General features: G+C 42.8%; 1 protein-coding gene across 1 annotated transcript in view; it reads left to right on the top strand.

The window, feature by feature from the left end:
* Positions 1 to 671: 671 nt before the first annotated feature.
* Positions 672 to 27,560, top strand: part of LOC127576122 (acetylserotonin O-methyltransferase-like) — a 39,735-nt gene continuing 12,846 nt past the window's right edge. The window contains 11 exon segments of the mRNA XM_052026509.1: positions 672 to 746; positions 3,913 to 4,087; positions 7,261 to 7,390; positions 9,974 to 10,042; positions 14,207 to 14,241; positions 14,244 to 14,324; positions 16,697 to 16,710; positions 16,712 to 16,838; positions 22,787 to 22,909; positions 24,983 to 25,057; positions 25,060 to 25,191. Coding sequence (XP_051882469.1) covers positions 672 to 746; positions 3,913 to 4,087; positions 7,261 to 7,390; positions 9,974 to 10,042; positions 14,207 to 14,241; positions 14,244 to 14,324; positions 16,697 to 16,710; positions 16,712 to 16,838; positions 22,787 to 22,909; positions 24,983 to 25,057; positions 25,060 to 25,191 — 1,036 coding nt within the window.

Genomic DNA, 27,560 nt, shown 5'->3' with positions numbered 1-27,560 from the left:
GCTAGATCATTGGAGGTGTTTAAGGAGCAGATAGATAGATATCTAATTAGTCAAGGTATCAAGGGATATGGGGATAAGGCCAGAAATTGGGGTTAGAATAGTTTTTTTCATTGCCCCCCCCCCATTTCTCATTTCTTTTTCTTTTTTTTCCCCTTTTCTTTGGAGCAGACTCGATGGGCCAAATGGCCTACTTCTTCTCCCTTGTCTTGTGATCTTGTACCAGCACAGTTGGTCCATAGTCTATTTTCTAAATAAAAACTGCATAGACTGCATTGTAGAATATATTACCCCATGATTTATTTTAATGAATTAAGGAGAGAGCTGAGGTTCTGTGAGGAGTCCCAGTGATGCTCCAGGACTCTAAAAATCCTCAAACCAGAACAGGTCACATAGGCCATGAAAGGAGCCACATAAAATGTAGGTTTTAATTTAAATCCCAAGCAGCATTACAATCAAAGTGATTGTCAAAGTAGATCACGTGTAGCTCCAATCTCCTTAAGTGATTAGAAAGTACCAGGAATTTGCGCCTCAGCAACCAGGGAGTGAGTGAAGCAAATGAGCAGATGCATTTTGTTCTGGCTGTGTGGAATCTGCAAATGACATTGAACTGCTGATTATCTGATGGAAGCCATGAAGCATTGAGTTGCTTTGAGGAATTACACATTTTTATTATGGAATACTCCGAACAGGAACTCGAGTACCCTCAGAAGCTGCTGAATTATATGAATGGATTTCTTATATCCAAGGTAAGCAAGGATTTCACAAAGCTGAGGAAGTGAAATCACGTCCTTGGTAACTTTTCAGTTGAAATGCATTTACTGGTCAATCAGACCCAACCCAACATTTTGGCTTTGTGTGACTATTAAATAGGTGATATAAAAATGGCAGTACAGTTTTATATTCTTCTCCCCACAGCTTAGCGTAAAGGTATTACAGCGCCAGCGACCTGGGTTCAATTACAGCTGCTGTCTGTACATTCTCCCTGTGTCTGCCTGGGTTTCCTCCGGGTGCTCTAGTTTCCTCCCACATTCCAAAGACGTACGGGTTAGGAAGATGTGGGCATGAACTCCCACCAGATTCCCATTTTGCATGATGTATTTGAGTCCAAAAATCTATCCATTCCAACCTTAAACATAGTCACCAGACTTACCATGTACCACCAGACTTAAGGGCAGCTTCTACCCCACTGTGATAAGACTATTGAATGGTTCCCTTATACGATGAGATGGACTCTGACCTCACGATCTACCTTGTTGTGACCTTGCACCTTATTGCACTGCACTTTATCTGTAGCTGTGACACTTTACTTTGTACTGTTATTGTTTTTACCTGTACTACATCAATGGACTCTGTGCTAACCCAATGCAATTGCACTGTGTAATGAATTGACCTGTACGATCGGCATGCAAGACAAGTTTTTCACTGTACCTCGGTACAAGTGACAACAATAAACCAATACCAATACCAAGGGCACCAAGTTGGTCTCCTCAGTATGTTCTCCTACCAATTCAATCATTTTTAAATCTATTCTTCTTGTAGCTAAGGAATGTAGCTGCCTTTTCACTTCATCTAGAAACCTCATGATTTTACAGACCTCAATTAAATCTTCCCTCAGCTACCTCTTCTAAAGAAAATAACTACAATCGATCTAATCTTTCCCCATTGCTACAATTTTGCACTTCTGGCAACATCCTTGTAAATCTCTGCATCCTCTCCATTGCAATCACATCCTTGCCCTTATGTGGTGACCAGAAGTGAACACAATATTCAAGCTGTGACCAAACAAGTGCATTGTATGCAATTTTAGCATTCCCTCTCTTGGCAAACAAAGGAAAGTATCCTGTATGAGTTTTTTCTATCCGAACTACTTAATTATCTCTTAGGTTATGTGGACATGGATGAAGTATAGTCACAGAACATATGTGTAAGAAATTAATAAATGTTGACCTTGCCAACAATAACAACATGCAGAAACCTGGACAAGAAGATCTAGTCTCATAGCAGTGTAATCTCCAGGCGTGAGTGACAGGAGAATTATCCAATCATTTTCATTCTAAATAGGATTAATCGTGTCACTCTATGCAGTCATTGGAATTGGTTTATTACCAAGGTACTGTGAAAAATTTGTCTCGCATACGGTTCATACAGGTCAATTCACTACACAGTGCATCAAGGTAGTACAAGGTAAAACAATAACAGAATGCAGAATAAAGTGTAACAGCTACAGAGAAAGTGCAGTGCAGGTAGACAATAAGGTGCAAGGTCATAACGAGGTAGATTGTGAGGTCAAGAGTTCATTATCTTACCAGGGAACCATTCAATAGTGTTAAAACAGCGGGATAGAAGCGGTCCTTGAGCCTGGTGATACATGCTTTCAGGCTTTTGTATCTTCTGCCCGATGGGAGAAGGGAGAAGAGGGAATGTCCGGGATGGGTGGGGTCTTTGATTATGCTGGCTGCTTTACCGAGGCAGCGAGAAGTGTAGACAGAGTCCATGGAGGGGAGGCTGGTTTCCGTGATGTGCTGGGCCGTGTCCACAACTCTGCAGTTTCTTGCGGTTATGGGCAGAGCAGTTGCCGTACCAAGCTGTGATGCATCCAAATAAGATGTTTTCTATGGTACATCGATAAAAATCGCAGAAGGTCTTCTGTGTTCACCATCGAGGGCTGACACTGTCAACAGATTCGGGACAGTTTACCATGCACAATAAAACTCCAATAATCTGGAACTCTTGGGACTTTGGTGGTGATTTTCCAGGACATTTTTAATTCACATTTTTATCAGATGTTCCACAGTAGTGTTAGGCATTTTCCAATGATTACACTTAAAGAGAGCACTGGAAATAGGGCCCTGGTGATTTTAAGGTGAGCATGAGAAACTGTGCCTATTGACTGAAAAGGGAGCATAGAAAATACTGCTGCAGTGAGCTTAAAGGTAGTATTGGAAATAGGGCCCCAGTGAGTTTAAAGGGAGCGTGAAAAATAGGGCCTCAGTGAGTTTAAAGGGAGTTCGAGAAACAGTGCCCATTGAGTGTGAAGGGAGCATGGAAATCAGTGCCTCAGTGAGTTTAAAGGTACCATTGGAAATAGGGCCCCAGTGAGCTTAAAGGGAATATGAGAAATGGGACCCTGGTGAGTTTAAAGGGAGTGCAGGAAACCAAATCCATATCAGAGTCATACAGTACAGACACAGGCCCTTCAGCCCACCACGTCCATGCTGACCATCAAATCCTATCTGTTCTAATCTCATTTACCAACACTTGGGCTGTAGCCTACCATGCCTTGGTGATACAAGTGCTCATCCAGATGCTTCTTAAATATAAAGTCAAATTCAAGTTTATTGTCATGTGCGTAAGTACATAACTGGACAGTTGCAATGAAAAATTTACTTGCAGCAGCATCACAGGCACATAGCATCAGATAAGCAGCATTCACAGGAAAACATAAATTAAACATAAATTATACACAATTTTTACAAGAAAGAACAAAACAGAACTAAGTCCATTTTAGTGCAAAGTGATCAAACTGGTCATGGTGTTGCTAAACTGTAGTGATTAGGGTTGTGCAGGTTGCTTCAAAAACTGAATGGTTGAAGGGAAGTAGCTGTTCTTGAACCTGGTGGTGTGGGACTTCAGGCTTCTGTACCTCCTGCCTGATGGTAGCTGTGAGAAGATGGCATGGCCCGGATGGTGGGGATCTTTGATGATAGGTGTTGCCTTCTTGAGGCAGCTTCTCATGTAGACACTACCGATGGTGGGGAGGGATGCGCCCGCGATGAATTGGGCTGAGTCCACTACTCTCTGCAGCTTCGTACGTTCCTGCGCATTTGAATTGCCATACCAGACCATGCTGAAACCAGTCAAATATAGAATATAAAATAATAAAAATAAATCATGACATGATTCTGGTTGCAGACAATGTTTGCTGCCTGCGAGTTGGGAGTATTTGATCTCCTGCAGGAGGCTGCTGTTCCACTCTCTTCTGATGCCATTGCAGAGCGTCTTAACACCAGTGCTGATGGCATGGAAAGGCTCCTCTCTGCGTGTGTCGGACTTCAACTGCTTGAAGTCAAGGAGCATCAAGGAGAAGGTACTCAAATTATGAATGTTTCTTGGCTACCAAAGTGTTTTGTGTGCGAGTGCGGTAGGAAATTGGTGTAAGCACCTTGTGATGTTTCATTCAGATTACCAAGGCTCCATGTGTTTATTTTAGATTTCATTCTCCTTATTTTTTTTTCTCCTTGGAGCAACGGAGGATGAGGGGGGACCTGATAGAGGTGTATAAGGTGATAAGAGGCATTGATCGTGTGAATAGTCAGAGGCTTTTTCCCAGGACTGAAATGGTGGCCACAAGAGGACATAGGTTTAAGGTGCTGGGGAGTAAGTATAGAGGAGATGTCAGGGGTAAGTTTTTTTACTCAGAGAGTGGTGAGTGCGTGGAACGGGCTGCCGGCAACAGTGGTGGAGGTGGATACAATAGGGTCTTTTAAGAGACTTTTGGACAGGTACATGGAGCTTAGAAAAATAGAGGGCTATGGGTAAGCCTAGTAATTTCTAAGGTAGGAACATGTTTGGCACAGCTTTGTGGGCCGAAGGGCCTGAATTGTGCTGTAGGTTTTCTATGTTCTATGTTATTTGCATTATTTTTAAACCACCTGTTGACTCACACTCATTAACATCTGCCTGTGCTAATTTAATGCACATTCTCTCTTAAGTAAATGGATTAACTTAATTGTTAAAAAGACACAAACATTTTGTACAAATATATCAACATATCCAATTAAAGTAATACCCCGAGGTAAATGAACCAACAAACCTCAGCTTTGCCCCCAAAACTTCTGAGATTCCAATTTTCTCATGCATCATACTTTGAGTACACGTCATAACAATATGTGGCCTTTGAATAAATGGGTATCTTAACACATTATTTATCCCTCAGGCTCTCCTGCTTCTGTGTTATTTCCTTTGTGTCCAGATCAGCTTTGTCCAGATGACAGTGGATCCAAACTTTCTGCAAATCTATCACAGCAATAGTTCCTTCACCAGGAGGAGTGATTGAGGCAGGAAACGGGAGCCCCACCTATACTTGGATCAGCACCAACTCCCTGTCCCGCACAGGAAGCCTGAACGCGACTGTTTTCGTCCCTGCTGGAATTAAAACCTAGTCTGCTGGGTCAGTTCAGTAGAAGGTCTCCAGTCCGAATATCCATGGAAATTTCACATCCAAATTCCGGACGCTCAGGCATTCCAAATTCTCAGAATGGATGAAAATCTACAGGTCAGGCAGCACCTGTGGAAAGAGAAACAAATAATGTTTCAGGTCAAAGTCCCTTTGCCAGAATTGAGAAAGAGAGAAAGCAACCTAGTTTTAAGTTGCATAGAAGGTAGGGGGAGATGGGTGGGTGGACAAAGCAAATATGTCTGCTAGAGGGCATAGTTTTAAGGTGAGAGGGGAGAGATTTAATAGGAACCTGAGGGGCACTTTTATCACCTAGAGGGTGGTCAGTATATGGAATGAGCTGCCAGAGGAAGTGGTTGAGGCAGGTACATTAACAACATTTGAAAGACACTTGGACAGGTACATGGATAGGAAGGATTTAGAGGGATATGGGTCAACTGCGGGCAAATGGGACTAGCTTAGATGGGAACCTTGGTCAGCACAGATGAAATGAACCAAAGGGACTGTTTCCATGCTCCATGACTCTATGATAAGATTAGACCAAGTTTGGTGTGGGGATAAGTAGCAGAGGGTATCTGTTCAATGGGTTAATGGGGTGGTTAGAGAGAATTTTTATTTTTATTTCTGTTTTTATTATCCCAACATGGATCAAGTTTCCAAAGTTTTTAGTTCAATTTACTGTGCACGACTGACCTCTCTGTCATAAGCACAAAGAATTAGGGTTTCACAAAATGTTTTATATTGTTACTATAGATCACTTTTACTTAAAAATCAGAAACTTAGAAATGACATTGAAAACCATGCAAATTATTGGCAAAACTCGTTAATCTATATTCTGAACATTCTGGTACTTCAAATTTTATAGAATCGGAGAGTTTCTTTGGCCCAACTCATCCATGCCAACCAAGTTGTCTTCCTGAGCTAGTCCCATTTGCCTGTGTTGGGCATGTATCCCTCTGAACCTTTCCTATCCATGTACCTGTCCAAATGTCTTTTAACGTTTACCTGCCTCTACCACTTCCACTGGAAGCTCGCTCCATATACCCTCCACCCTCCAATCTTTCCCCCTCACTTAAACCTATACCCTCTAGTTTTAGACTTTCCTATCCTGGGAAAAAGACTGAGGCTATCCACCTTATCTATTTCTCTCTTGATTTTATAAACCTCTATAATGTCACCCCTCAGCTTCCTTCGCTCCAGGGTAAGCAGTCCCAGCCTATTCACTCTGTCATCATAACTCAAGCCCTCTAGTCCCAGCAACATCCTTGTCAATCTTTTCTGGACCGTCTCAAGCTTAATCACATCCTTCCTATAGTGTGGTGACCAGAACTGCACACAATGTTCCAGGTGCGTTCTCACCAATGTCCTATACAGCCATAACATGAGGTCCTAACTCTTATACTCAGTTCCCTGCCTGGTGAAAGCAAGTGTGCCATACGCCTTCTTAACCACTTTGTCTACCTGTATCACCACTTTCAGGAAACATTTTCCTTTATCCCTGGGTCTCTCTGTTCTACAACAGTCCCCAAGGCCCTTTCATTTACTGTGTAAGCCCTGCCCTAGTATAACTTCCCTAAATGCATCGCTTTGCACTTGTCTGAGTTCAATGCCATCTGCCATTCCTTTAGCCACTTTCCCAGTTGACCTAGATCCTGTTGTAACCTTAAACAACTGTCCACCACACCACTAAACTATATTTGGCCCATATCCCTCCAAACCAACTCGTGCCAGCTATATTTTCATTGATATATATGGCAAACAGCAGTGGGCTCAGCACCAACCCCCTATGGCACACCACTAATCACAGGCCTCCAATCTGAGAGACGACCCTCCACTACCACCCTCTGACTCCTTCCACCAAGCCAATTTTGTATCCAAGTGGCTAGCTCACACTGGATCCCATGTGGTCTCACCTTCTGGACCAGTCTGCCATGTGGGACCTTGTCAAAAGTTGCTCCAAGGAACTCTGACTATGATGAACTTACATTGGAAAATTGCAACTGCTAAATAGAAAAGACATTCAAGTTTCTCCTTTGATATACATCACATGACATATGAGCATATGTTTTTTCTTCAATGTTCAGCCTTGTACAGTAATACAGATTTGTCCAGAATCTATTTGACCAAGACAAGTCCCAGGTCTCTGCATCATTCAATGGCATACTATTCACAAACCATCTACCATTGTTTTTCCTACATTACTGATGCCGTCAGGTAAGAAAGCCTTAGGTTTTTAGTTTCTTTGGTAACTTTTCTATTGTATTAGAGTTCATATATAAAGATGCATTAAAACAAGAAGGATTTCAAATGATTGTTGAATATGCAGGAGCTGCCAATCACAGTCAGGCTTGCCAGCATGTTTGTGCCAGATAAGCTAAGGTATTTGCCAACAAGGACAGAGAGTTCTTTATAACACTTCAAGCATCTCATTGTAGCTGGCTCAGAGGTAGGGCTGCCTCATCTCCAATCCAGCGACCTGGGTTTGATCCTGACCTCCAGTGAGGCATTTGTATGTTGACTGCAGGGTGTTTCCTGGTTGCTCAGGTTTCCACCGCCCCCCCCCACCCCTGTTCCCCCCACATCCCAAGGCTGTGCTGGTTGGTAGGTTAATTGGCTGCTGGGTGTTGAGAGAATAGGGAAATGGGAGGGGAGGGAATGGGCATGTGAGAAAGAATTCATTACAGGGGTGGGATAGGCTTGTTGAGATTTCTCTGAGAGACTACATAGATTCAATGGGCCAAATGGTCTCCTTCTTTGCCATAAAGAAATGGAAAATATGACGTGACAATTGAGGAAACCTGGCTTTAAATGTCTGGAAATAAAAAAAAGAACACAAGACCACAACAAAATAGGGGCAGGAGCCACCAACCCCTCAAGCCTGCCCCACTATTCAATATGATCGTGGTTGGTCTATGCTGGCCTCAACTCCTCTTCTTCCCAGTTCCCCATAACACTCAATTTCTCAATCATTCAAATATTTATCTATCTCCATCTTAAATATATCTAATGATCTGGCCTGGAGGGCAGAGAATTCCAGAGATTTACTTTCTTCTGAGAGAAGGAATTTCTACACACCTCAATTTTAAATGACCGGCCCATTATCTTCTAACTATGTCCCTCGTTTATGACTCTCCCATTAGTGAAAACATCTCAGCATCTACCCTGTCAAGCCTTCTTAGGATCTTATGCGTTTCAATAAGGTCAGCCCTCATTCTTCTAAACTCCAGGAAAACAATCGCAAACTGTCTAGCCTCTCTTAATAGGACTGAGGATACACAACAGGTCAGGCAGCAATGGTGGAGAGAGAGAAACAGAATTAATGTTTAAGGTTGAAGACTTATCCTCTACCACTAGCTTCTCAGGAGAGATCTAACACCATTTCTCTTCTTTATGCCACTTCAAACTGACCAGTCTTAATTCTGACTCTAACTGAGTCTTTCTTACTCAGGGCTTGTGTCTGTTATCTATCCTCTGCTATTCAATGTTAAATTTGTCTTTATTTAAATTCTCTTTTAATTTCACATTTAGTCTTCTGCTCAACATTCCCACAACCTGTGAGACTACTCACTTGACGTTCTCCAACAATATTGTGGAATGCTTTGCTGAACTGTCCATGGAGTCATACAGCACGGAAACAGGCCCTTCAGCCCATCTTGGTCCATGCCGGCCAAGATTCCCATCTAAGCTAGTCCTATTTGTCTGCTTTTGCTCCAAATCCCTCTAAATCAACCCTATCCATGTACCTATTAAAATGTCTTTTAAATGTTGTAATTGTTCCTGCCTTACCACTTCCTCTGACAGCTCATTCCATATATGCACCACACTCTGTGTGAAAAACTTACCCCTTAGGTCCTCTTTAAACATTTCCCCTCTCACCTTCAACTTTTGGTAAGACAAGATAAGATATCTTTATTAGTCACATGTACATCGAAACACACAGTGAAATACATCTTTTGAGTAGTGTGTTCTGGGGGCAGCCCGCAAGTGTCGCCACACTTCCGGCACCAACATAGCACGCCCATAACTTCCTAACCCGTACGTCTTTGGAATGTGGGAGGAAACTGGAGCACCCGGAGGAAACCCACGCAGACACACGGGGAGAACGTACAAACTCTTTACAGACAGCGGCAAGAATTGAACCCGGGTCACTGGCGCTGTAATAGCATTGTGCTAACCACTACACTACCGTGCCTGCCCCCGTATGCCCTCTAGTTTTGGACTCCCCTAGCCTGGGAAAAAACTGTGATCACTCACCTTCTCTGTGCCCCTTATACCACTATAAGGTCCCTTCTCAGCCTCCTACACTCCAGGGAAAACAGCTCCATCCCATCCAGTCTCGCCTTATAACTCAAGCCCTCCAGTCCTGACAACATCCTCGTGAATCTTTTCTGCACCCATTCCAGCTTAACGACATTCTTCCTATGGCTAAGCAACCAGATCTGCAGATGATACTCCAATTGTGGTCTCATGTGGTAGTGAAAGCAGTTTCAACAGGAGCTTTCAGAAGGCACTTGAGTTCACACTAAAATTGATATGGAAAATTCTGCAGGGCTACGGCGTGGGGTCAAGGAGGTGACAATGATCGGAGAACTCTTTAAAAACCTGACATGGACCCAATGGGACAGATAGAGTCTTTGCTGGATGATTCTACAAGAGTGCATCCAGCAAGATAGAAAAAGGAGTAGAACCTGGACTTCACCCAAAGAAACTAAGAACCTCTTTAGCTCATGAGAATGCTTATTATAGGTATTGATCCATCATTTCAGTGAGAATTTATCTTTCAATATTCTGCTTCAGGGAAGGGAAAAGCCAATATAAGCGAGCATTTGGTGTCTCCTCAACTGAACTGTTTGAAGCTCTCTACAGGTATGTGTTTACACTGCTGTGCTAGTCTTTGGATTCCTTGACAACTGAATTTTAATACAGTTTCTAGAAAATTGATGGAATATTCCTTTATCTCAATTTTGAGACTGACATGCAATGTTCCTCCTACTGTGTTCATTCATCTAATAAGTACATAACCAAAATGTTCCAGGAAACAACTGTTAGAGGTAGACTGATAATAATCAGCTCCCAAAGCCTTCTTATACATAGAACATGGAATATGGAACAGTATAGCCAAGAAGAGGTTCTTCAGCCCACGATGTCTGTGCTGAATATGATACCAAATTAAACTAAATTCCTTTTGCCTGTACATGATGCATATCACTCCATTCCATGCAGATTTATGTATCTAAAAGCCTCTTAAATGCCACTATCATAGCTGCTTCTACAATTACCCCCGGCAGCCCGTTCCAGGCACCTACCACTCTCGGCACAAAAATTTTGCCCCGCACATCTCCTTTAAACTTCCCCCCACCCTCACCTTAAATGCATGTCCTCTAGTATTTGACATTTATACCCTGGGAGAAAGATTCTGACTGTCTACCCTATCTATGCCTCTCATAATCAAGGACAGCTTCTGTCCCACTGTGATAAGACTATTGAACGGTTCCCTTATACGATGAGACGGACTCTTGACCTCATGATCTACCTCGTTGTGACCTCGCACCTTATTGTCTACCTGCACTGCACTTTCTCTGTAGTTGTGACACTTTACTCTGTACTGTTATTGTTTTTACCTGTATCTCAATGCACTCTGTACTAACTCAATGTAACTGCACTGTGTAATGAATTGACCTGTACGACCGGTATACAAGACAAGCTTTTCACTGTACCTCGGTACAAGTGACAATAATAAACCAATACCAATACCAACTTCTATCAGGTCTCCCCTCAGCCTCCGACATCCCATAGAAAACAAACCAAGTTTGTCCAACCTCTCCTTATAGCTCATACTCTCTAATCCAGGCAGCATCCTGGTAAAACTCATCTGCACCCTTTCCAAAGCCTCCATATCCTTCCTGTAATGGGGTGACCAGAATTGCACACAAGGTAGTTTTGCCACTGTTCAAAGGTAATCAAAAACATGGTGTGTACTGATGGCAGGAATCTATGCGAGCGTTCCATGTTGATACTAAAACTGATCAATTGTTTCACAACATTGTCCAAAACCTCCTCCCACCTCTTCAGAATGATGGATAGAAAACCTTTACAGAGCTGTGTGTCAGTTTTAGCTCAATGGGTTGCACTCCCAACTCTAGGTTGGAAGATTGAACATTCCCAGAATGGGACTTGCGCTAAAAAATCCAGGTTGTGTGTTCCAACGCTGTTCTGAGAGAGTGCAGCATTGTCCTTTTCACAACATGTTAGACTCTCAGATCTTGTTATATTGTCAGCTGGTCTGCTTTAAAAAGGAGGGGAGGAGTTACTCCAAGTGTCCTGATCCATTATCTGGTTATAATCTCATTACTGTGAGCATTTACTATACGCAATCTCCCACTTTCCAACAGTAACTACACTTCAGAAATGGTCATTGCCTTTAAAGGACTTCTGGATGTCCTAAGATCATAAAGGATGCTATAAAATTTTAAATGTTTTTATCCTCTTTTTTTATACCTTCTTGAACTGCCTGAATTAGTGTTGTTATCATCTCCCAGAGCTCGCAAAGCTTGTAATGGGAGGAACAGAAGAAAGGCAATCTAATTCACAACCTGGACCCTCCACTCAGTTGAGTCTTGGCTGATTAGATCCTTCCAGTTTTGTTCCACAGCCCACGGTACCTAATCTAACAAAAGTCTATCAATCTTAGATTTGAAATTTTCAATCGATCAGCAACCTTAACAACCCTCTTGGGAGAGAGTTTCGTCTTTCTGCTGCCCTTTATGTAAGGAAATGCATCTGTGCTGAATGGGAAAAAATCTATCTTAAAGTTTTACTCCCTTATTCTGGATTCCCACACCCATTGGTGTAGGTAGTCTGTGATCATTACCCACCACTATATCTAAAGAAAAATGCAAAATGAATCGCAGTCGCAGTGGACATGAGGTTAGGAGATGAACCATCTCTCAGATGGTTTTATGGCCTTTTCTAGGAACCCAGCCAAAATGACCTTAGCCCATTGATTTTGTTGCTATCTTACAGTCAGGAACTGCATAAGCAAGTCCCAATGGATTAAGTAACACAGTTCTACAGGGTGTGCAAGAATGGGGAGACCTGGGTGTACATGTGCATATAGCTTTGAAGCTGACAGGTCATGTTGAGGGTGTAGGGGAGTCATAAATCGAGGCATAAAGTCAAAAAAAACATTAAATTATATTGCACCAACATAAAACTCTGGTCAGGCTACAACTAAAGTATTGTAGGCAATGCTGGTCCCTAATATTAGGAGGAATATAAAGGTCTAGGAGAGAAAGCTGAGAAAAAAATCTGAGAATGGCTCCACAGATGAGGGATTTCAACCATAAGGTTAGAATGGAGAAGCTGGGATAGTTCTCTTTGGAACAAAATAAATAGAGGAAAATTGCTAGATTCTTACCGGATCATGACTGCTTTAGACTTATAAGACTAATAAGATATAGGAGCAGAATTAGGCCTATTCAGCCATCGAGTCTGCTCTGCCATTCAATCATGGCTGATATCTTTTTTTAACCTCATTCTTCTACCTTTCCCCATAACCCTTAACTCCTTTACCACTCAAGACCCCATCAATCTCTGCCTTAAATACAGCCAATGACTTGGCCTCTACAGCCCTCTGTAGCAATGAATTCCACAGAATTCACCGCCCTCTAGCTGAAGAAATTCCTCCTCATTTCAGCTTTAAGGGACATCCCTTTATTCTGAGGCTGTGCCCTCGGATGCTAGACTCTCCTACTAAGGGAAACATCCTCTCCACGTCCACTCTATCCAGCCCTTTCAGTATCCTGTAGGTTTCAATGAGATTCCCCCCCCCCCCATCCTTCTGAACACACTAAGTACAGGCCCAGAGACATCAAATGCTTCTCATAGGCTAAGCCTTTCACTCCTGGGATCATTCTTGCGAACCTCCTCTGGACCCTCTCCAGGGCCAACACATTTTTCCTTCAAGAGAGGGCCCAAAATTGCTCACAATATTCCACATGCGGTCTGACCAATGCCTTATAGATCCTCAGCAGTACATCCATGCTTTTATGTTCTAGTCCTCTCGAAATGAAAGCTAACATTGCATTTGCCTTCTTTACTACCGACTCAGTCTGCAAGTTAACCTTTAGGGAATACTGAACTAAGACTCCCAAGTCCCTTTGTACCTCTCTTCCCATTTCGAAAATTCTCTACGCCTTTATTCTTCCTACTAAAGTGCATAACCCCACACTTCCCAAAGCTGTATTCCACCTGCCACTTTTCTGCCCACTCTCCTAACTTGTCCAAGTCCTTCCCCTTAAGGGGAGAAAACAGAACTGTTCCCTTTGGAAGGTAATTCACGGATCAGGAAGCACACTTTAAACCCCTCCTCCGTCTGCCTGTCACCTCTCCTCATCTGGATCCACCTGTCGCTGGCCAGCTCTTGCCTCACCCCTTCCCTTCACCTCTTTACACTGGCTGTCTCCTCTCTTTCTTTCAGTCCCGATGAAGGGCTTCAACTCAAAACGTCAATTGTCCATTTCCCTCCACAGATGCAGCCTGAGCCGTTGAGTTCCTCCAGCATCTGTGTGTTGCAGCATACTTTAACTTTGGGCAAAAGATACAAAAGAGATGTTAGGAAAGCATAAGAGAGTAGTTAGGATTTGGAATTTATTGCCTATAAAGATGTCATAACATTAGTGCTTTCAAGAAGGAACTTGACGGGCACTTGAGAGGAAATAATTTGCAAGGAAAATGTTTGGGGAATGATACTGATGGGGTGCTTAAGATTTAGTCGGTCAAGTGACCTCTTTCTGTGCTCCAACATTTCTATGCTTCTGAGAGAACCTTAAATAGCTCTGCAAGAATGTTAGCTTATTCCATTCTTGGACAGTTATTCCTTGTCTGTTATTTTAACTCAGCTGTTAGCCATTTAGTTTAAATGGGTTGATTAAAATTACAATTAAAATAATAGGAAAAATAAATGGCTTGTGAATCGCGTTTAGTTTTCCTAAAGCAACTTGTCAGTAAATTAATACAATGATGCAACAGGTCCGAGGATGAAATGTTGAAGTTTATGCAGCTGATGACTCAACCTGGAATATATGTGGGAAGGATGTGGTAACAGCCTTTGATCTTTCAGCTTTTACAAACATCTTTGATCTTGGAGGTAAGTGACTAATAAGTACCAACTAATAAATACCACATGTGCCTTTCCCAAAATGATTACTGAAAGAAATTATGCAGAGAAATGCCAACTAAATGTTATTTTTATATCCTGTTACTAGACCATGCCCCTCCTACCTATGGGCTTGTTTAGTTCCCAACCTTCTGCTTGTGGCATCAATTAAGAGATTACATTTCCTTTTTGTCACATCCTCAAATGAACATTTTTGATAAAGTTTAACACTACAACTGTCACTTAGAAGTTTTCATCTAAATGTTCATTGAATCCTGGTCCAGCAAAGCCTGACTTCCAATTTTTTTAATCCTGGTGTTCAAGTTCCTCCATGTCACAGCCCCTTTCTATCTCCCGGATATTTCGCGGCCCTTCGAGGTCTCTATTCTCCTCCATTTAAGACTTGAAAAAATAAAAGCAGACGATTGCTAGAGATACTCAAAAGGTCCTGACAGAATCTGTAGAGAAACAAAGTTAGTATTTCAGGTGCAACACACACAAAATGCTGGAGGAACTCAGCAGGTCAGGCAGTGTCCTATGGGAGAAATAAACAGTCGACGTTTTCGGGTCGAGACCCTTCATCAGGACTGGGATTTGTTCATATTTCAGGTGACAAGTTGAGTATCTCCAGCACTTTCTATTTCAATTTAAGGCTTCTAAACCCCTGTTTTCCAATGCCATCTCACCCCTCCTCATTGACAAAATATACTTTGGTCTCTCAGGAATTTCTCTTCTGAATTTTTCCAACTCACTGCCTCTCTCATCCTGAAAACCTGTCCCTTTGATGAAGTCTCTCCTCATGCCTCTTTGCATGAGTCAAGGTTAAATTTATCTGGTAATATTCCTATGAAGTACCTTGGAAACATTTCATCGTTCAGGGTGCTGTTGGTGAGTTTGGACCACTCCATGGTTTTGACATGTCAAAGATTGACAGGTAATATTTATCAAGCATTATATTAGAAATAACATTACACCTTACAAAGTTTGAGAACTCATTTCCACCTTCAAAATGGACAAAGTGCACACTAAGGTAAAAAAGAATCATTTGCGTTAATTTTATTTATTTGATCACAGGACATGACGTGAAATAGTAAAAAACCATCCATTGTCCATCTGTAAATGCCCTCTTGCCTTTTAATGGAGTCATACAGTGTGCAAAGAAGCCCTTAATACCACCAGGTCCTCACTAGCTATCATGTACCCATTTACACTAATCCTACACTGATCCAATTTTATTCTCCCCAATTTCCCATCAGCTTCCCCCAGATCCTATGCTACACTGGGGTAATTTTACATTGGACAATTAATCTGTCCTTGGGATATAGGAGGAAATTGCAGCACCAAAAACTGCACAGAGTCGCAGCAATTATGCGGAAACTCCACACAGACAGCTCAGGAGACCAGAATTGAACCTGGGTTGCTGGAGCTATGAGACAACACCTCTATCAGCTGTGCTAATACATCACTGTGTTTCACAGGACGTTATAGGTCAAGAATCTAGAGCTACATATAGATCAGTGTAAAGACAGCAGATCTAGTTATAAAGATCTAAGATAATATAAAATATCTTTATCAGTCACATGTACATCGAAACACAGTGAAATGCATCTTTTTTGCGTAGGGTGTTCTGGGGACAGCCCACAAGTGTCGCCATGCTTCTGGCGCCAACATAGCATGCCCACAACTTCCTAACCCGTACGTCTTTGGAATATGGGAGGAAACTAGAGCACCTGGAGGAAACCCACGTAGACACGGGGAGAACGTACAAACTCCTTACAGACAGTGGCCAGAATTGAATCCGGGTCGCTGATGCTGTGATAACATTAATGCTAACCACTACACTACTGTGCAATCTAGCATCTAGTCATAAAGGCTCTTGCAAAAATCTGGTATTTTCAGATCACTATTACTGATGTTCACTTCCTATTTTGGTTTATTTAAATGCTTGAATTTAGATTCCCCAGCTATTGTGGTGGAATTTGAACTTTAGATGATTAACTCAGTTTTTGGATACTAGTCCAATAATTTGACCATTTCGGTTTGTAAAATGACATCAAGAAAAAAGGTTAGAATAACAGAATGGGATATTTTGAGAAAGAATTAAAATTTAGACAAATTGCAAAAATGATGAGAAATGTAACAGACTGAAAAGTTCAGTAAAGCACACCAAAGCTTTTATGTTGGACATATTTTGCTGGTTTAAATTTTAATGTCTTGTCATATTGTGGTAACAAAGCAATCCTTTGAATAGTTTGTTCACATAAATATTTTATTAGTGCCAGAGGCCCGATGAACTAATTAAAACCAACCTATGAATTATCCTAAATTCTAAATAGAAAAGTATATTTTCTTTCCTTTTATAGGGTGCACTGGTGCAGCTGGCGAAGGAATGTATCTCTGCATATCCACAGTCAAGAGTAACAATCTACGACCTTCCAAAAGTCCTGGAAATGGCAGGAAAACATTTTGTGTCCCAAGATGAAAAGCAGATTCTATTCCATGAAGGTAATTAGGACCATTGTAATGACTGAATGGCAAAAGGACATCACAGTCATAGAGTCATGGAGTCATACAACACAGAAACAGGCCCTTTAACCCAACTGGGTCCATGCTGACCAAGATGCCCATCTAAGCTGGTCCCATTTGCCTGCGTTTGGCCAATATCCCTCTAAACCTTTCTATCCATGTACCTGTCCAAGTGCCTTTTAAATGGTGTTATGTACCTGCCTCAACCACTTCCTCTGGCAGCTCTTCCATATACTGACCACCCTCTGGGTGAAAAACGGAGACACAAGAAATTCCTGCAGATGCTGAATCTGAAGGAACTCAGCGGGTCAGGCAGCATCCATGGAGGGAAATAAAACAGTCGACATTTTGGGCCGAGACCCTTCATCAGGACTGGAATGGAAGAGGGGCAGAAGCCAGAATAAGAAGGTGGGGGGGGAGGGGGAGGAGCACACGCAGGCAGGGGACAGGTGAGTCCAGGTGACAGGTGAGTTCAGGTAAGAAGGGGGAAGGTAGGTGGGTGGGGAGGTGGGGGAAGATGCAATAAGCTGAGAGGTGATGGGTAGAAGAGACAAAGGGTTGAAGAAGAAGGAATCCGGTAGGAGAGGGCAGTGGACCATGGAATAAGGATGGGGGAGGGGAGGAGAGGAGATGGCAGGTCATCAAGGCAGGGGAAGGGAGCCATAGGAATAAGGGAAGACAAAGGAGTGGGGGGAGGGGGGGGGGTAAGACAAGAAAGGGTGGGGTTACCGAAAGTTAGAGAAATTGATGTTGAGGCCATCAGGTTGGAGACTCCCAAAGCAGAATATGAGGTGTTGTTCTCCAACCTGCATCTGGGCCTCAATGTGGCAGTAGAGGAGACCATGGATACACATGTCAGTGTGTGAGTGGGATGTGGAATTGAAGTGGGTGGCCACCAGGAGTTCCTGGCTGTTGCGGCGGACGGAGTGAAGGTGCTCAACGAAGCGGTCCTTCTTCTTCAGCCCTTTGCCTCTTCTACCTATCGCCTCTCGCTTATTACATCTACCCCCCTACCCCCCCACCTACCTTCCCCCTTTTCACCTAATCTCACCTATCACCTGAACTCACCTATCACCTTCTGCGAATGCTCCTCCCTCCTCCCCCCACCTTCTTATTCTGGCTTACGCCCTCTTCCCTTCCAGTCCTGATGAAGGGTCTCGACCCGAAACGTCGACTGTTTATTTCCCTCCATAGATGCTGCCTGACCTGCTGAGTTCCTCCAACACTTTTTCTGTATTGTTTCCGGGTGAAAAATATAGGTCCCTCGGGAACCTTTAAATCTGTCCCCTCTCACCTTAAACCTATGCCCTCTAGTTCTTGATTCACGAACCCTGGGAAAAAGACTTTGTGCCTTCACCCTATCTATGCCCCTCACGATTTTTTTACACCACCCCTTAGTCTCCTACGGTCCGATGAATGAAGCCCCAGCCTGCTCAGCCTCTCTCCATAACTCAATGCATTTAGTTTACCTTCTAAATTTTTGATAAACCCTCAGATTCATAGAGTCAAACAGCATGGAAACAGGCCCTTCAGCCCATCATGTGCATGCCGGCCATCAAATATGCATCTATACTAATCCCATTTACCAGCACTTGGTCCACAGCCTTCTATGCCTTGGTGATTCAAGTGCTCGTCTAAATAGTTCTCCAATGTTGTGAGAGTCTCTGCCTCCACCACTGCCTTAGGCAGTGGATTCCAGACTCCAACTATTCTAAGTGTTCTTTCTCAGATCTCCACCATACCTCTTACTATTTACCCTAAACCTGTGCCCTCTAGTTTTAGATAACTCTGCTACTAGGAAAAGTTTCCTACTATCTACCATATCTATGCCCCTTATAATCTTGTATAGCTGTATTAGGGCTCCTCTTCGTCTCCTCCACCCCAGAGCAAACAAACCCAGCCTATGCCTCGTAACTGAGACGCTCCATCCCACACAACACCCTGGTGAATCTCCTCTGCACCCTTTCGTGTAGTGTGGCCACAGAGCGGTACGCATCCAGCTGTGACTGTGGGCAACGTCACACAAGGTAATGAGAGTGGATTACTCTCACCATAGTCACCAATCTCTGTCGCTTAATCTACAGCACTACCAGACGTGAGGTGGGAAAACTGCTGGTAGAGGAAGGCTTTGGAAACCAAAGATCTTAAGTCATGTTCCCCCCAGGCACTGCATTCACCAAATATCTTGTCTCAAATTGCTCTTACATGGAACTCTAAAATGCTGTTTTGGTGATTAATTAAGACTCACAGTCTATGCTTCATTTGTTAACTCCACTACCAAGGTATGTGCATTTCTGGAAAGCAAGCTCTTAGAACATTCACTTTCATTAAAAAGTGAGTGAAACCTAGAATTAGTCTCATAAATGAGTAGAATTCAGGGAGTGGAAGGGAGTGGGGAAGAGAAGGAAAAGGGAAGACAGAGAGATTGGAGATGATTTTTCACTCTTTTCTTCAGTAAAGGAAGTCTTGGGCATTGAGTATAAAGGTTGGGAGATCATGGTGCAGTTGTACAGGATGCTGGCGAGGCCACACTTGGAGTATTCAGTTTCGGTCGCCCTGCTATAGGAAAGATGTTATTAAACTGGAAAGAATGCAAAAAATATTCACAAGGATGTTGCCAGGACTTGAGGGACTGAGTTATAAGGAGAGGTTGGACAGGTTAGGACTTTATTGCTTGGAGCATAGGAGACTGAGAGTTGATCTTATAGAGATGTATAAAATCATGAGGGACATAGAGTGAATGAATTCAGTCTTTTCCCAGAGTTGGGAATCAAGAACTAGAGGGCATAGGTTTAAGGTGAGAGGGGAAAGATTTAATAGGATCTTGAGGGGCAACATTTTTACACAAAGGGTGGTATGTGCGAATTGCCAGAAGAAGTGGTTGAGGCAGGTACAATAACAACATTTAAAAGACAGTTGGACAGAGACATGGATTGGAAAAGTTTATGGGCCAAATGCTGGTAAATGGGACTAGCTTGGATGAGGCATCTTGGTCGGTATGGACCAGTTGGGCCAAAGGGCCTGTTTCCGTGTCTGTATAACTCTATGACTCTGAAATCCAACAACCCCGTCACTCCACGTTCTCGATTTACATCAGACCACAAAATCTTATCTAAGAGGATCTCACCAGTTCTCTCACCTCTGCTTCTCACTTCTCTCATCGCAAACTAGTCCCATTTCTGAGGTCTCTTTCAAACTAGGTATGAATGTACAAGGATGTACATAAAAGACCATTTGGTTCATCAAAATCATTTTGTCTTCTTTTAACATTAACCCTAGTCACTGGGTTCCCCTCTCACTTTAACTTGCCATCCCTAGCCATGCAATCTGCCAGGGTCTCATTTTTCCATGTTAGTTAAACCATTTCAGGAGTTTGCATGGTTAACAATTGCTGTCAATTTTGTAGGAAGCCATATCATATAACATGAGCTTGGGACCTCTTTCTTCTCCATCTTGCTGACCTGTTTTTCCTGACTCAATCTACCAGTTACTTTACAATGATAATACTGTCTGAACTACTTTGGATTCAAGTTTAATCCTATGCATTTGGTAGGAACTGGGCAGATGGGCATTTAAAATTAGCTGGCTAACTTACCTGTCCAGTTACCACTTAAGAAGGTGGCAAATGCAGCAGCCTGAAGCTGGAATGCTGAATCCCCACATGGAAAATCTTGGATTCCCCTGCTCCAGGCTCCTTACCACTCTGTGCATAACTCTATCAGTGCCCCAAATCTATCCGAGTGCCAGCATGCAGATACCAAGGTTTCTCAATGAAATAAAAACAGAAAGTGCAGGAAACCTTCAGCAGGTCAGGCAGCATCTGTGGAGAGAGAAACAAGGTTAATATTTCAGGTTTGAGACCCTGCATCAGAACTCAAGATAATCAGACAATTTTTCAATCAATGTCACCTTGTCTGCTCCCAATATTTAAAGCCTTTATCTCCTTATTCAGATTTACAAGCTAAATCCACTTTCCTTTCCCACATCATTCTCAGGAGATGGCCACTGCAGGCAAAGCTGGCCATTTGCTGCCATAATTAAATTGTCTTTTTTCCCTTTAATACATAGTCCTTAGGACATTTCAAGCTACTCTTGGTAGCAGAAGTGATTAAGGTGAAAAATTCTCTCCTTTTACATTATGTTTGTCAAATGCTGTTCTTGCGAAACATTCTGGATCGAGTTATGATGTAAATATGTACATTGCTGAAACCAAGAAAGAGAAATGACTTGCTCTGGTAAGGTGACCACCGCAGGAAGTCCCGAGTTTTGGGAGTGGACAATGGTGGGGGTGGTATTATTGATTTTGGTGTCATTTGATAAAGACTGGTGCTAAATATTGAGGAATGTTTGCCTCTGGCTACCATTAATAAACAAGTGTAAGAATATTCATTACTAGTTGGAATCTTCTCTATCTATTCAGTTCCATTGGCTTCCTGATTCTAATGTAACCAATCTCTGCAGGTAATTAAAACTGGCACTGGGAGCCATGGATGAGTATAGTCACTGATAATCTGAGGTAGTATAATCCGATCCATATTTCAAGTGACGTCAAATTGTCATGTGCACAAGTACAGTGAGGTACAATACAATGACAAGCTTGCTTGCAGCAACATCACACGCATGTAGATTACAGACACACATGGAGCATAAGTTATACTTAAATTACACAAAGACAGCGAAGAAGACAAAAGAGACTGACAAAACAAGACTTTAAGTGCCAGCAAAAAAAATACAGTTTACATAGAAACATAGAACACTACACCACAATACAGGCCCTTCGGCCCACAATGTTGTGCCAACATTTTATCCTGCTCTAAGATCTCTCTAACCCTTCCCTCCCACATAGCCCTCCATTTCTCTATCATTCATGTGTCTATCTAAGAGTCTCTTAAGTGTCCCTAATGTATCTGCCCCCACAACCTCTGCCGGCAGTGCGTTCCACGCACCCACCACTCTCTGTGTAAAAATAACTTACCCCTGACATCCCCCTTATACCTTCCTCCAATCACCTTAAAATTATGTCCCCTTGTGTTAGCCATTGTCGCCCTGGGAAAAATTCTCTGACTGTCCACTCGATCTATGCCTCTTATCATCTTGTGCACCTCTATCAAATCACCTCTCATCCTCCTTCTCTCCAAAGAGAAAAGCCCTCGCTCACTCAACCTATCCTCATGAGACATGCTCTCCAATCCAGGCAACATCCTGGTAAATCTCCTCTGCACCCTCTCTAAAGCTTCCACATCCTTTCTATAATGAGGTGACCAGAACTGAACACAAACTGAACACAACTGAACACAGTTTCCACCGATCCTCCTCCTTACTGTTACTCAGTAAATCTTTGTTGGGAAATAAATGTATGTTAGGATAGCATTGGTCACACATTGCACAATAAACACTGAAAATTTCCTTGCTGACCCTTCTATGCTCGTTGGCAAATCAATGAGGCTCCGGTTTGGTGGTGAAAGTGGACCTTTACTTGAGAGCTGCTGCTAGGGGAGATACAAAGCATGAACATAATGGGGTTAAAAAGACCATCTGGTCCATTAAAACTGCCCCATGTTAGAGATGTCTGGAGCATTGCAACCAGACTTTTCTGAGTGCCAATTCCAACTAACCCATCACACCTCCTCCATCCTACCACCTCCCACCTCCCCATTAACATGTAATCCTCTGGGATAAGCAAAAATGAAATGAGAAAGAAACATGGCAAACTAAGGAAGAAAATACTCTGGAAAATTCCTCTAGGGAGGACAAAGCCAAATCATTAGATCTCATGAACCTTGTAATCTTGTTGGAACCAAGTGCACAAATGTTAGCGCCTTTAGGAAAGGAGCATAAACTACTGTGGAAGTTTTAGTTCTTTGTTTAACATGGTTCCTCTGTCAACAGATTTCTACCTTAATGCCACACATTCTCTCCAAATACAGGAGACTTCTTCAAAGACCCCATACCTGAAGCAGACCTTTATCTTCTGGCTAGAATACTTCATGACTGGACTGAGGATAAATGCCTGGAGCTTCTCACCAAAGTCAACAAAGCTTGTAAACCAGGTAGGTATTCCAAAAATAAAGGGTTATATGACTTGTCTGAATCCTGAAGAAAATGAACCATTTGTATCTTTGATGCTGCTGTTGAGATTTGATATCCACCACCCTCCCAGTGAACTCTATGACTCTACAACCCCTGCAACACATCTCAGGGAGTGTGCTGGAACTGTTGAACATCTGGTCCAGATGTGCCAGGTTCCTCCTCCAGCTCCTAATGTTACTTTGTTCTGAGTGGAAAATATTGGCTGGGGAGTTGGAGCCAAAGAGAGCAACACAAAAGGCACTGGAGGAACTCAGCGAGTCAGGCAGCATCTATGGAGGGAAATGGGCAGTTGATGTTTCGGGTCGAGACCCTTCATCTGGATTGGAAGAAAGGAGGAGATAGCCAATATAAAATGGTGGAAGGAAGGGGTGGAGAGAGAGCTAGCAGGTGATAGGTGGATCCAGGTGAGGGAGGGTGATAGGCAGATGAGGGCAGGAATGATGTCAGAAGCTGGGAGGTGATAGGTGGAAGTAGCAAAGGGCTGAAGATGATGGAATATGATAGGAGAGATCGGAGGATCTTGGAATAAGCGAAGGGAGGTGGGGAGGGGAACCAGTGGGACAAATGTGTGGGTGACGGGCAGATGGAGAGGGAGAGGGTGGGGGAGAGGAAAGACATTATATAATGGGGTCCAGTTGGATCAGGAGGAGACAGAAAAAGAAAAAAAGAGGCAAAGAGACAGAGGGGGAGCAGTTACCAGAAGTTTGACTCCATTGTGTTTCTATGGAGCTAAAGAGAATTAGTTGCCTAATTCATTGGAAGAACATTAAGCAGCATCCCAAAGATGGGGATAGGGATGGAGATAGCATAGTGATGAAATGACTGAACCAACAACCTCGAGGCCTAGACTAATGGCCCAGGGACATGAGTTCAAATCCAACCATGGCAGCTGGGAAATTTAAATCCAGTTAATTAAATATCGGGATTGAAAAATTCAGGGACTGGATGAAGGGACAGCAAAGGTGCCAAAGTGGTGCAGTAGGTATTCTTGGTTCCTCACAGCTCCAGGGACCCAGTTTGATTCTGACCTTGGGTGGTTTTTGTGTGGAGTTTGCCCATGGTCTCTATGGGTTTCTCCCAGATGCTCTGGTTTCCTCCTACATCCTATCCATGTGCTGGTAAGTTAATTGGCTACAGTTAATCACTTTTTCATGTAAATGGAAAAAGAATCAAAGGGGATGTGGAAGCTTTGGAGAAGGTACAGAAGGATACTGTCTGGATTAGAGGGTATGAGCTATAAGGAGAGGTTGGACAAACTGTGATTCTCTGGAGAGTCAGAGATTGAGGGGAGACCAGACAGAAGTTTATAAGATTATTAGTGGCATAGATAGGGTAGACAGTCAGAATCTTTTTCCCAGAGTAGAAATGTCATGTACTAGAGGACTTGCATTTAAGGTGAGAGGGGGAAAGTTTAAAGGAGATGTGTGGGGCAAGTTCAGAGAGTGGTGGATGCCTGGAGTGGGCTGCCAGGGGTGGTGGTGGAAGCAGATACAATGGTGGCATTTAAAGGCTGTTAGGTATGCATGGAATGGAGGGATGTGGCTTATTGTACAGAAGAGATTTAGTTTAATTTGACATCATGTTCGGCGCAGACATTGTGGGCCGAAGGGCCTGTTCCTGTGCTGTACTGTTGTGTGTCCTATGGGAGTTGATGGGCATGTAAGAGAGGATAGGTTATAGGGGCACAGAGTAAAGGAGAGGTAGAATTGGACTGATGGTATTATTCTGATGGGAGCTAGTATGCACCACAATGGGCTGAATAGCCACCTTCTGTGTAACAGTAATTAATTTTGGTGACCATGTAACTCCTAGATTTCCATAAGAACTTGGCTTGTTCACAATGACCTTGAGGATAGGAAATTCTTATTCAATTTGACATAAATATGTGTTGTAAAATGGTATAGCACGTCACCGGATTCAGGAGTAATTAGAGATAGATATTAGACGTTGGCTTTACTAGTGATGCTCACATCCTGTGAATGAATAAATTAGAAAGAAAGCTCATCTCCCCGCCCTTTCCTGTTTCTAATTAGGTGGCGGAGTGCTGTTGATTGAAGCCTTGTTGAACGAGGATCGGAGAGGCCCCATCACCACTCAGCTGTACTCTCTCATTGTTTGGTACAGACAGAGGGTAAGGAACGAATGGCCTCAGAGTACACCGGCCTTCTGGAGTCTGCCGGATTCAAGAATGTGCAAATCCGAAAGACAGGGAAAACTCTAACGATACCATCCTGGGCAGAAAGTGAACTGTTAAGACTTACTTATCACCCTTCCCAAACATGCTTGTTGAAAAAAATTCTGAAGGGCACAGCTATAACTAGAGAGATGTCCACCTACAAAGTGCTTCTCATTTACCCTGAAATAAAATTCTTTTTAATGTTTACCAGCTAATATACCAATCATTATTCACTGACATATGACTATAAATATATTCATCAAACTATTTCTTCCACAGTTCCATTGGAGATTCATCAGGTCTTCATGACACTTAGAGCCATAGGTCATAGAGATGTACAGCATGGAAAAAAACCCTTTTTGGCCAGACTCATCCATGTTGACCAATACTCTAATTCCCATTTTTTCTGCATTTCGCCCATATCCCCCATTCCTTTGCCTATTCACAAACCTGTCCAATGCTTTTTAAACACCATTAATTTTACCCGCGCTACCAGCTCCTCTGGAAGCTTGTTCCATATACTCACTGCCCTCTGTGTGAAAAAACTTACTCCTCAGATCTCCCTTAAATAGTTCCCTCTCACCTTCAACCTCTGTCCTCTAGTTTTAACACCCCTACCCTTGGAAAAAAGTTTGTTACTTTCTACCTATCTATGCCTTTCATTAATTTTCTAAGCCGCTATAAAGTCACCCCTCAGCCTCCTGCGCTCCAGTGAGAACAATCCCAGCCTATCTAATCTCTCCTTGTAACTAAGGCCCATTCATTCCAGGCAACATCCTGGTGAATCTCTTCTGCACTCATTCTAGTACTACCACATCCTTTCGATAGTGTGGTGACCAGAACCGCACACAATAATCCAGGGTAGCCTAACTAATGTCTTGTATGGCCACTACGTGATATCCCAACGTCTTATACTCAAAACTGCGGCCTATGAAGGCATGTGGGCTAAACGTCTTCTTCACTACCCTATCCACCCGTGTCGCTGTTTTCAGGGAGCTATGAAGTTGTACCCTCTGTACATCAACACTTCTAAGAGACACAAGAGACTCAGATACTGGAATCTGGAGCAACAATCTGGGGAGGGACTCAGTAGGTCCTGACCGTGAGTTCCTCCAGTAGATTGTTGTTTGCAACGCCTCTAAGACTTTTGCTGTTACTATATTTGTCTGATCAATTTTAGACAACCCAAATACATTACCTCACACTGGATTAAATTCCAAGGTGAAAAGGACACACTGCTTTGGATCTATTACCTTTTCCCATTGCAGACAAGCATTCATAACAGTAAAACATCACACCTGCAAGAGATACTCACTGTGTGAAGTATTTTGTGGTGAAGAAAGGAAACTAGGGCAGCAAACTCAAAGGAACGCACCACCTACTCGTTCCTGTGCTGACCTGGAGTACATTGCTGACCCTTCATTATTGATGGTTTAAATCCCAGCATCTTACACAACAAGAGCCTGGGAGTACTTCCATCAGAACTGCACCTCTTCAATAAGATGGCTCATCAACACCTTCTCAAAGGGATGTAAAATAAATGCTGGTCTTGAAAGCAATGCTCAGATTCTGGAAATGATTTTTTTAAATCCAAAGCTTTATTTCTTGTATAACCTTCTCTGTAAAATCACTGTCTATCTCATGGTGAAAGATGAAGCAAATGCATGAGTTTCCCAAGTTTGGGCGACCTTGTAATCACTCTCGGCAAAGACTTGAATGAATAGCAATCAGAGAAGTGTTAACCCTTCAGACAAAGATTACAGCGATTGTTATTCAGCAGCTGTGGCTCGGTGGTACTGCTTGAAGTCTGAGTCAGAGGATTGTAGTTTGAATCCCACCCCAGAGATTTCAGTATAAAGTTATGCTGATGCAGATACTCCTTCGTTGTAACTTAAATAAGACCAACATAATTGGTCTAAAGTTGCAGAATACAACTCTTGGAGTCACCTTTTTTTAACTAATCCCTTTCAAGTGAACACTGCCCTCACCGCCCCCTCCCTGCCACCACCCAGTCTTAATCATGATTTTGATGATCAACTGTCTCCCATTCATGAGCCACCCCCCCCCCCAACGCACATTTTGCACCTTTTACTCCCACTGTCACTTCCCATCCAAGAAACAGTGAAAGGTATAATCCATGCCACTACTTTTGATGGAATCACAGAATCTACAGCACAAGATGAGAATGAAAAGACAACAGCTCAAGAGTCTTGTTTTGCACAGTCTTTCTTTTCTCTTCACACTCTTAAATAATTTAAGTATATTTTATGTTTAATTTATGTTTTTTTGTGTTGTCTGTACTTTTGTGCCTGTAATGCTGCTGCAAGCAAGTTTCTCATTGTACCTGTACCTCTTAGTACTTGTGCAGATGACAATAAATCTGACTTGACCTGACTTGATAGAATGCCCACCTTGGCCATTCTCACCAGTAGGAT

Source organism: Pristis pectinata, chromosome 11, assembly GCF_009764475.1.
Source record: "Pristis pectinata isolate sPriPec2 chromosome 11, sPriPec2.1.pri, whole genome shotgun sequence".
In the NCBI taxonomy this organism is placed as follows: Eukaryota; Metazoa; Chordata; class Chondrichthyes; order Rhinopristiformes; family Pristidae; genus Pristis; species Pristis pectinata.
This window is presented reverse-complemented; position numbering and strand designations above follow the sequence as displayed.